This window comes from Sinocyclocheilus anshuiensis, unplaced genomic scaffold, assembly GCF_001515605.1.
Source record: "Sinocyclocheilus anshuiensis isolate Anshui unplaced genomic scaffold, SAMN03320099.WGS_v1.1 scaffold1429, whole genome shotgun sequence".
In the NCBI taxonomy this organism is placed as follows: Eukaryota; Metazoa; Chordata; class Actinopteri; order Cypriniformes; family Cyprinidae; genus Sinocyclocheilus; species Sinocyclocheilus anshuiensis.
The window spans coordinates 434558-446008 of NW_015548305.1; the positions used below are offsets into that span (position 1 = coordinate 434558).

The window sequence follows — 11451 nt, forward strand, 5'->3', positions numbered from 1 at the left end:
TATATAAACTTTAATATATTTAATATTTATTTCTGAATTACATTAAATAATAAAACGGAAAATTATAGACCCCATTTTATTGATATTTAAATAGTACAAGCTTATGTTGAACTATTCTTGTACATACAGGCGCTGTATTCTGCAGGACATAAATTACTGAATGAAAAGGCTTTCGGTTACCACATGTAAATGTCTAAAACGTTTGTTTATTTGAGAAATATATCTAACCAACTTCATCAAACTGCAATAAAGACAGCAAACAGTGCGCGAGAGTAGCGGGAATCAGTGACTGCAGTGCTCCATTTTCAACTACTTCAAGCTGCAAATCTCACCGATCGGTATTCGGTAAGTTATTTTGAGATGGCAGACGCCTCTCCCTGAATGAGGACGAGAATAGAGAGCAGCAGTCATCCTCTAATCGTATTTGTGGCAGTTGTACAAGCGTTTGGGTGAACTCCATGCTGCTAGCGATAGCGCTTACTATGCTGGCGGAAGTAAGAATACCCTGCTTCGCATCAGAACGGAAGTAGCGCGACGTCATGTGAAAAGGGCCTATTGCAGTTCGCGCAGTTATGAGCTGCATTATGAGACTAACGCCTGTTTCACACATACTCCGGCTGCAGTGCGTATGCGGTGCAGAAGCAGCACGGACTCATTGTGCTTTCACACAGGACGCGTTTGCAGTTCGCTCCTGATCCGCGGCTGTATACCACAAACACAACATTTATCCATTATTTTGATTTCAAATCCAAACGTAGTTAGCCTATACTGAAAGTGCTTTTTCAGCATTGTGATCCTCTTTTATCACAGTACAGTTACACAATCTTTCATAGACATATTCACGTTTAAACTCAATTAATATAAACAACGTATTACATGCATTTGGCTTCTAGATTTGTATATTAAGTTGCTCAAGCAAGTGGAAACACATTTAAACACAGCATATAGCCTACTTTTCTTGTGTTGGCTATCACAAATATTTTAAATTCAAACTTACCACTGACAGAAACAGTCGGCTCTCGTGCCTTTTACATTTAAATCTTTATTACAAACAGTCCAGCGGGTCTTAAAGAACTTTGTTTTTCTACCTCCACAAGACACAAGTGCATATGTTGCCTTTTATATCTAAAAGTGCACTTTTATTTGTTTTAAACCTAGCCAAAAAGCCCGTGAAACACAGTAGACTTTAATTATATCTATTTATTGTGAAATTACTACATTTCAGTCTCAATCCATGTTCATTTTTACCGCGAACAAAGCGCTGTCACTTTAATTCAGCGAATACAGCGTAGCAAAAATAGACTCGGTGCGTAAACGATCGCTGCACTGCTGCAGACGCGCCGCACCTGGCGCACCTGGACGGACCGCAACCGCGTGCAGTGTGAAAGCTCTAATCCGTTAACATGGGTGCGTAAAAAAAAATGTAGCACGCTCTAACTACCTACAAGGAAAGGTGGCATATTTATGTAGTTACTTAATGAGGTGAACTTTGGGAGCCTTAATTAGAGATGAATTAATCATTCTGTTGTGCAAATAATGTGAAATCATATTTAAAGCATCTTTACATGTTATTGTAAAAGTTATCTGTGGGTTCCATTTTTTCTTTTCTTCAAGTAAACATCATTTTTATCTCTGAGTCACCAAGCTTTGTTACCCAAGTTACTAAATTGAACACCTGATTACAAAGAAATGAGTTCACTTCCAGAAAAAATAAATAAATAAAAATCCTGATAATTTACTCACCTCCATGACATCCAAGATGTATTTCTTTCTTCAGTCGAAAATAAATTAAGGTACTTGAGGAAAACATTCCATGATTTTTCTCCATATAGTGGACTTCAATGGGTTGACGGTCCAAATTGCAGTTTCAATGCAGCTTCGAAGGGCTCTACACGATCCCAGCTGAGGAATAACACCTGTTTCACACATACTCCGTCTGCAGTGCGTATGCGGTCCGTGTGCGTTACGTATGCGGTGCAGAAGCAGCACGGACTCATTGTGCTTTCACACAGGACGCGTTTGCAGTTCGCTCCTGATCCGCGGCTGTATACCACAAACACAACATTTATCCATTATTTTGATTTCAAATCCAAACGTAGTTAGCCTATACTGAAAGTGCTTTTTTCAGCATTGTGATCCTCTTTTATCACAGTACAGTTAACACAATCTTTCATAGATATATTCACGTTTAAACTCAATTAATATAAACAGCGTATTAAATGCATTTGGCTTTTAGATGTGTATATTAAGTTGCTCAAGCAAGTGGAAACACATTTGAATACAGCATATAGCTTTCTTGTGTTAGGTTATCACAAATATTTTAAATTAAAACTTACCACTGACAGAAACAGTCGGCTCTCGTGCCTTTTACATTTAAATCTTTATTACAAACAGTCCAGCGGGTCTTAAAGAACTTTGTTTTTCTACCTCCACAAGACACAAGTGCATATGTTGCCTTTTATATCTAAAAGTGCACTTTTATTTGTTTTAAACCTAGCCAAAAAGCCCGTGAAACACAGTAGACTTTAATTATATCTATTTATTGTGAAATTACTACATTTCAGTCTCAATCCATGTTCATTTTTACCGCGAACAAAGCGCTGTCACTTTAATTCAGCGCGTGCAGCACAGCAAAAATAGACTCGGTGCGTAAACGATCGCTGCACTGCTGCAGACGCGCCGCACCTGGAACGCATTGACGGACCGCAACCGCGTGCAGTGTGAAAGCTCTAATCCGTTAACATGGGTGCGTAAAAAAAAACGCACCGCACACGCACCGCAGAAGGAGTATGTGTGAAACAGGCGTAACCGCTGCAGACACTGCCAATAAGATACGAGTAGCTCCTGTCAAATGACAGTTAAATATTTCCCCACATAAGATTTGATCAGATAATAAAAACATTATTATTCATTCTGAAGCAGGTGTCTCACCCTCGCGCCGGTGAATATGTCCTCGCCTTCATCATCATCATCCTCGTCGCTGTCCAGCACTTGAGTGTCTAATTCTGCCTCCTGATCTTCATTATCAGGGAAAGGAGGAGGATTCCGCCCGCAGCCGCCTGACATCGCTTGTTTCGACCAAAGGAATTATATGTAAGAACAAACAAACCTAACGGATCAAGTCTTGAAGTTGGCGTAATGTCTCCCTGACTGTCTGTTACAGGTAAGCGTGGATTGGATTTCACTGCTTGGTAACCTCAGCCTACTTAAATACATCCGCGGATGGCTCTGCGACGCGGTCTCTCAGGCTCAGAGAGAGAGCGCTGATGCGCCTCCGCCTCCTGATGGTCTGGAGCAAATACTACAGCTACTTCAACAACTACACCCACAAGCAGACCCACTGATGCTGCTGTGCATTTAGGACATGCTGTCATTCAGCGAATATATTTGATCAGTACAGCTACAGGAATACACATTTACTCTCAAATCATTGGTTATAGTTTCATCATGATTTGAGAGCAGCTCAATTTTGTGAACCGATTCAACCACAGCACATGCATCATTCGACTTAAAAGAATGATCAGCTCGCGAATCGCACTTGGCATGAATTTATTAAATATATATATATATATATATATATATATATATATTCTAATACATTTCTTATATATTTCTATGAGCGTCTAAAGATTTTTGCACTTGTCCAGTTAGTGTTTCTGCTGATGTCAGAATTGGAGAATTCTAAATTCAGTGAGCAGGGCAACGATGAGAAAGACAATGTAGAAGATCAGTAGAAAAATGCCATAGACTCGGCTCAGGTGAAAACACTGAAGAGGAACCAGTATGAAGGAGAAGACGAGAGACAGACCCAGTGCTCCTGAGAGAACCCAGCACAGCATCCCTTCTGGTTCCAGCTGACCACACAACAGAACACACACAGCACACAGATCAGACCCCGTCACTCATCTATACTGGAATATTCAACTGACTAAAAGCTTGCAACATATGCATCCAGTTACATGTATATGACATTGACATTGTATATAATATATAGAGTGTGAGACATACCATCACAACATTATTTTCATTCTGAAAGATTTGCAGCAGGCAGCCCAGGCCCACACCAAACAGCATGTCTTAATGTAATGTTAAAGGCATATGAATAATGCGGTTATGGTAATGTACCAGGATATTTACAATACTGTAAATATATAGTATGCTTAAATCTGTTGATGTATTTGTTAATGCATATCCACAAAAAGGAGAACTTTTTATGTTAAAAGATACTAAAGATAATGCCCCCAAAACAGGCAGAAATGGCCATCCGTGGGTATCCCTGATGGGCTATAGTAATGTCTGCAAAGCAATCTGTGAAAACACAAATATTATACATGGTCTAACAGAGGTAAAAACATAATGGTGTATAATATCCCATTGGTGTATGATTCTTTAAATATTAAAAGCCATCAAACACTATTTCACGCATTTTATTAGTACTTAACAGTGCCAACAAAAATAAAACCATGCAATCTAGTAGTTGTAAAATTATTTTCCTTTCATTTCAAGTTCTAGAATATTGGCTATGAGCTAAAATAATGGGAAGATAATGTGCAGTTTGTGATTTTTAATGTTTGTGAGTGAGTGTGTGTACCTCCAATGCTGTTGCCCCAGGCTAATAAGGTGAGGCCCAGTACAGTGTTGCTGAGACTGAGAACAACCCCCAGCAGGTGCAGCACACTAACAATCTCAGCCGCCACAGTGCTGATCCACAGCGCACTGACCACAAAACCTAGCAGAGAATAGAGCTACACACACACAGCAACAGAACAAATAAAACATTTCAAAAACAAAAGTAATACCCTTTTTTCAGCAAGGATGCATAAAATGGTTAAAAGAGACAGTAAAGACATTTAAAATGTCTATACAATGATTTCAAATAAACTGTGTTCTTTTGAAAGTTCTACTCAAAGAAGTCTAACAAAAAGTTACGGTTTCCACAAAAATATTAAGCCACACATGCTTTCAACATGAGTAACGGCTGCTGAAAATTCACCTGTCATCACAATAATAAATTGAATTTTAAAATATGTTAATAAAGGAATAGTTCACCTCAGAAATGAAAATTCTGTCATCATTTACTCACCCTCATGTCATTCCAAACCTGTATAAATTTCTTTCTTATGTTGAACATAAAATCAAATAGTTGATGGCCCCCCATTGACTTCCATAGTATTTTTTTTCCGTACTATAGAAGTCAATGGGGACCAACAATTGTTTGATTACCAGCATTCTTCAAAACATCTTCTTTTGTGTTCAACATAAGAAAGAAACTTATAGGTTTGCAACAACATGAGGGTGAGTACTGTAAATGATGACAGAATTTTCATTTTTGATGTGAACTATTACCGGTTTATTGTATGTGTGATCAAATAAATGCATAAGAAAATAAGAGTTGTCTTTAAAAAAAAAAAAGAAAAAGAAGATTCATACAAAGTGATATCTAGGAGGATGCTCATTTGTGGTAGTGAAGAAGACTATGCCAGAGAGGAAGACTCCGATGCAGAGTACAAGCACCCACACTGGAACTTCTCCTTCAATGAGCAGTAAGCCATCTTAAATGAAAGAGAAACATTGTCTGTTTCAGTCACATGTACTTTAGAGAACATGAAATGATTGCACAATATCTGCATCAACAGCATTTATCTTTCAGTTCATCTGACAGAATGCAGCAGATGCATTAAAGCAGGGGTGCCCAAACTCGGTCCTGGAGGGCCGGTGTCCAGGACCGAGTTTGGGCGCCCCTGCATTAAAGCAACAAATGACAGGGATGACATAACTATTTTTTTTATGTGCTTTTTTTATGTGCACATAAGAGATTGCTGTTGAACAGGTTTAGTTTCATGGTTCAAATAAAAATGCCAACCGACTTACACTTTCCCGACTGGAAGGTAAGCACACAGACCAGAGGCCCAGTGATTATGTGAAGACAGTTCAGAGGGCGTTTCCAGTTGTGATCCTCCTTATCTGTGTCCACCACAGGAACTGTCAACAATAACAGCACTTCTACAGGCACCTAACATAGTCAGACAGACAGGCAAAAAAGGATCTTCATCTTAAAATTTCATAGGCATGCATATTAGATTCATACAATCCAACAATTGGACAATTAGACAAGTTTATTTTGAACAATAGGTTACTAGAAGAATGATTACTTATTTAGAACCAAGAAGTGAAAGTGAATGCACATGTTTACACCTTGATCACTTTGAGGACTTTGGCACTCCAGTGCTGTCTCCTCCAGGTCCGGCTGTCCACCGGGTTAATGGCATTCAGGAAGATCTGAGCAGTGGATTGAGTGTAAGGCAGCAAAGGCTCATACTCTCCGTCATCTGAAACACACATATATACACACCAGCACTTACAAACACATACATGCAAGAATTTCACAGACAAATGCAAACCAATAGTCTAAAAAAAAATGGTTGATGAGTAGCATTTCAGAGCCAATGAAGCACACACAAACATAAAATGTAATGACTGAGCAGATAGAAACACTGTTACACCATACAGAATTTCCTTAAAGATGCAAAATTCTCTCTCACTTTCACTGTTACCAATGCAGATAGCATTATATATATATATATATATATATATATACACACACACACCAACAGTTACAAACACATACATGCAAGATTTTCACACAGATAAACGCTGTTACACCACACAGTACTTCCTTAAAGATGCAATATTCTCTCTCACTTTCACTGTTACCAATGCAGAATGCAACACACACTTTCAAAGTCCGGTAATTATGAAAGTCATAAATGGAAAAACCCATTGAAACTTCAGCCACTTACTTAGCCAACATACAGTAGTTTTAAGTTGAGAGGAAGTGACCCACCGTGTGCCTGAATGCTGCCACTCTGAATTTCTCTATATGAATCAGATGGGAGAGTCTCTCCTAAAAGTCACAAAAGAACAGCACTTATTAATCTCTGCCCAGTGATCAGATTAGCACTGCTGTTCATTCCATAACTTCAATAGCACTTTATTTAAATAGAGCTTTGAGTTTGCATTGTTGTGAGCACTATATCTGAATGTGTGAAAGCTTAGTGCAGTTAGCTCATATTTTACTAGGGATGAGAACAAGTACTAAAGTAAGTAAAGCTCAAGTCATCAAAAACAAGAATTTTGTGAGTTTACAACACATTTTGATGTGTTTACCTTAAAAGAAAAATGGTCACTCCTCATACAGGAATTGTAATGAAACTGAAAGTGGGTAGAAAGTGTGTGGTGTGTGTGATCAGTGCTGAGAAAGACTGCAGTCTCTTTACCCTCTTCTCTGCCTGTGGTCTGGGCCGATCCATTTAGCTGATGCTTCTGACGATTGTATATATATGCACTCACAATCACAGTCAAAACATATGCAATATACAGCCCCAGATAACCTGTGGAGAAAGAAATATTAATCATATCCATATACTATGCAAGGAAGTGGAACATGCAGAATGAAAAACGTGTCATTTTCCTAAATGAATGAAATGATGGTATAAATAAAGCGAATAACGGTTATCGGACCCACGGCTTCTCCCATGGAAATATGGCCTTTATATAGGATACTGAAGGTCCAGAACACAGCTGCCATGTAGAAAATGACATCACGAAGGAATGGACGGGACGCCACAGTGAAAGGCTTAACCAGAGCAATGCTTCCAGCTACCACTGTTGTAACAAAGATTCCCGCTCCTAGAAAAACCCCCCCCCCACAAAATCCAATTAGGAAAATGTTTTTATGATTGATGAATCTGTTCAAAAGAATTAAAGGTGAAGTGGGTAATTTCTGCAGCACCCAATGGTGCTGTATAAATATATTTCAAACACTTCCCCTGTCTGCCATTGTTCAAACAAAACAAATAGTCCCAAGGCTATGGTTGGACCATGTGCATGACTCAAGCAACCTGCAATTGTACAATTCAATTTGGTGCCTTTATTGGTTGGGAATTACACAGTTTACCTTTAAATACTCCAACACATGTCCTTGATGTGTGTGTGGGTGTATGTTTAACAGAGCTGATCTCTCACCAAACAGTGCTCCAACAGCAAGACCAGCAGTCTGAGGGTGGGAAAAAGCAGCCATGGCACTGAACACATCTGGAGCCCCATTTCCAAGTGCCAGGAACGTTACGCCCTGTTCCACTCAGTCACGGAAAACAATGAAAAAAAAATGGGACCGACACAACCTCTCAGTGCAAGTTGGACCTTTTCCAGCAATCAAACCCCAAACTCATCACTGAGGATTCCACTCAGTCACACATACTACACACCACTCTCAGTCATGCATACACTTTAATGACACAAACACACTTTGAAAACACTTCACGCTCATGAACAAACTTCAAGGAATAGTTCACCCAGTTGATGGCCCCCATTGACTTCCATAGTATTTTTCCCCTAATATAGAAGTCAATGGGGGCCAACAATTGTTTGATTACCAGCATTCTTCGAAAGATCTTCTTTTGTGTTCAACATAAGAAAGAAATTATAAAGGTTTGGAATGACATGAGGGTGAGTAAACGATGACAGAATTTTCATTTTTGAGGTGAACTATTCCTTTAAGAACACAAAGAGTACCCAAGTGTTAAACAAACACTACCCAGGGTGACACAGTCTTGGCTAACACTATGACATAGTAACAGACTAACCATTTGATATGTCTAGTTGTTTAGCATGCTGTAATATTCTCTTCACTCCAGTACCCAGGAGTTTATTACTTCTGTGGTTGATAAGGAGTAATTAACCTTCTCAATCTATGCAATATGAGGACAAATTACAAGCATCAGCTGATCAGCCACATTTCAGCTATTTAAAGGATACGGCCACATTATGAGTCAGTCTCAGTGTGGAGGAAATGGCTGAGAGGTTTGGACAGAAACTGAAAAAAATAAAATCAAATCAAAATTACATTACATATTATAATTCATATACATTTAAACTCAAATTTCTGTTCTTTATAGAACAAATTCTAAATACATCGAAATACATTTTGCAACATAATGACAAATTAACTAACTTCTCGAAACTCAAAAAGCAGAACATTTTTAAAATAACGAGACTCAACTCTAAATTCTCCAGATAAATGAAAGACATTGTCTCTGTCACATGAGTAGATAGAGAAGTGAATCCTAGGTCATGGCCAAAGACTCAGCTCTATTGATAGTGTTATGAGATCACAAAGGAATATTCACGTTTCTAAAGTACTGCAATTATTATTATTTTTATTTTTTTATCAGTTACTAATTTTAATTGCATGACAGTCCTGATTATTAATTTAACTGCATAGTGCAACTGGAATACAATGTGAACACACCAATTCATATTTACTTTAAAAGTAAAGCTTACACATCTTTTTACCTTTTAGATTACACCTAATTTGTTCAGGCTCTGATTATACAACAATTTGTGAAGCATGTTGCTAAATATGAGTAGACTGATGGACCATAAAAGAAGATATTTAAAAAAAAAATGTCTCAGCATTTTGTTGTTATCATTACAATGGAAGTAAATGGTCACCAAAAAGGTTTGGGTTTGTTTGTGTGTGTGTGTGTGTGTGTGTGTGTGTGTGTGTGTGTGTGTGTGTGTGATACACACAAGAAAGTCAATAATGCAGGTCTGTAATGGCATGAGGTTGAGTAAATGATGAGAGAATTTTTATTTTGGGGTGAACTATCACTTTAAGACAGAACTGACCACCAAATAGCATGTCCAAGTCGATTAATAACCCTTGTAATTCTCTCAAATTCACCACTCACAAGTCTGATGCAATCAGCCCAAGAAGAAGGAACAGAGCAAACAACCAGATGACCTGACAGAAATAAAAGAACAGAGGGAAGGAAAGAGAAAACGTGAGAGTGACTTTAACAACATACAAAACCAATACAACCAATATAAAATCAGATTACACATCCTGGATGATGCATTATCATTTGTTTCAGTTGGATATGTAAACAGAAACATGTCACACTCCACAAACAAACTTACAACACTCAATGTACTGGTATGTAAACAGTAAACCCTGAGTTTGGTGACTGAACTAAATGTATCCTTACATAGAGTGTGATGGCTAGAGGCAGCAGATTAGGTGGGAACAGGCAAAAGGTGACCACAGGGTACTTGATGAAGCCTTCATCTGAAGTACAGTCCGGTGTATTCTTCACAAATTCACATCTCTGACTGGCAGACAGGTTCATCACCACATCACACTGCAACACAGATCAACAAATGCAGCTGTGCAGGATTCCATGCCAATAGTCAGACAACACCGCACTGAATTTATATAACACAAAGTTTACTCATGGTAAGGAAAAAAAAGAGCAAAATGTATATGTAACATTAATGACAGATAATGCACATACAGCGTCTTTTTTACTTGATCATATATTTCAGAGTCCAGCTCACCTCGTCTCCATTGCGGTTCGGTGTAACTTCTCCAGGTCTGTCTGAACGCCAGACATTCCCATGAGGTACCAGCTGTGTGTTGGACACGTAAACAGATTTCTGGCAGCTGACACGATCCCATTGCAGAGCAACGGTGCAAAACAACACTAAGAGCAGAGCACGCATTTGTAGGCTGATACTGCTTTAACATTGCTTTTCAGTGGTCAACACTAGTAGTTGAATTGTGGTAGATCGACGGCAACTTTCGAGGTTCCGTTTCGCTCTTCTCCTTCAGTGTCATAAACTCCATGTATTTAGAGGCTGTGAATCACAATCTGTGGTTGGATCTAAAATAACGCGGGATTACACATTGTCTCACAAGAGAGAGTCGACCAACAGGGAAGTGTATCAGCCTGACAGGTCATTCCAATACTTCCTGTACAAACAGCGTGACGAGTTTCTTATCCTCCCTCCCTCTGTCCTGAGGTTAAAGAGACATTTCACTCTTTTCCACTTAAAGGAATAGTTCACCCAAAAATGAAAATTCCGACATTTACTCACCCTCATGTCGTTTTAAACCAGGCCCGGACTGGCCATCGGGAACACCGGTCTGGCGGCTGATTTGGCCCACTGCCCTGTTGTTGTTGTTGTTGTTGTTGTTTTGTTTTTTTTTTAGTTATTATTATTATTAATAATATTTTATATTTATGCCTTCTCAATGTACCAAAGTGATCATTTCCGATTTTTTAATTCGCTAATAAAATGATAATAAATCATAAATCGGTTAGTCCTGACTGGCAGCTAGCGCTGCGCTTTACTTCTGGGCTTCAAGTGCAGGTCAGCTTCATCTGTAAATACGCTAGATAATTTTGTTTTATTAACGTAGTTGAGTATTATACTGCTAGTATCTGCTGGGCTATCAGTAGCACCCCATTATTATCATGATTCAGAATTCTGTGCTAAATAGGACATCAATATCGATTGTAAAGTTACATTAAAAAATGTAGCAGAGACAGATATTCACATGGATTTATTGTACAGGGAGGGAGGGAGCTAGAGCAGACAGCAACACAA

The 11451-nt window shown here is 38.7% G+C and overlaps 2 protein-coding genes across 4 annotated transcripts in view; both read right to left on the reverse strand.

The window, feature by feature from the left end:
• Window positions 1-3489, reverse strand: part of LOC107656183 (sorting nexin-1-like) — a 15780-nt gene extending 12291 nt beyond the window's left edge. The window contains exon 1 of one of the 2 annotated variants that reach the window (XM_016443928.1): window positions 2932-3361. In XM_016443928.1, the coding sequence (XP_016299414.1) occupies window positions 2932-3066 (135 nt within the window). In that variant the 5' untranslated portion in view covers window positions 3067-3361. Of the gene's footprint in view, window positions 1-2931 lie in introns of both variants that reach the window. The other variant, XM_016443926.1, reaches the window with a different exon arrangement.
• A 71-nt stretch (window positions 3490-3560) lies between these two features.
• Window positions 3561-10835, reverse strand: LOC107656182 (sodium/potassium/calcium exchanger 6, mitochondrial). 2 transcript variants are annotated; one of them, XM_016443925.1, is made up of 16 exons: window positions 10496-10560; window positions 10399-10425; window positions 10050-10202; window positions 9753-9805; window positions 8818-8875; window positions 8026-8131; window positions 7522-7689; window positions 7278-7391; window positions 6845-6904; window positions 6196-6329; window positions 5872-6013; window positions 5431-5552; window positions 4592-4745; window positions 4228-4308; window positions 4009-4076; window positions 3561-3854 (listed from the first exon to the last, which is right to left on the reverse strand). In XM_016443925.1, exons 1-16 carry the CDS (start codon window positions 10517-10519, stop codon window positions 3666-3668), a joined length of 1653 nt encoding a protein of 550 aa, XP_016299411.1. In that variant the 5' UTR covers window positions 10520-10560; the 3' UTR covers window positions 3561-3665. The 2 variants fall into 2 exon arrangements, with proteins under 2 accessions (XP_016299411.1, XP_016299410.1); XM_016443924.1 differs by having other exon boundaries at window positions 10399-10835.
• Between the last annotated feature and the right edge of the window lie 616 nt (window positions 10836-11451).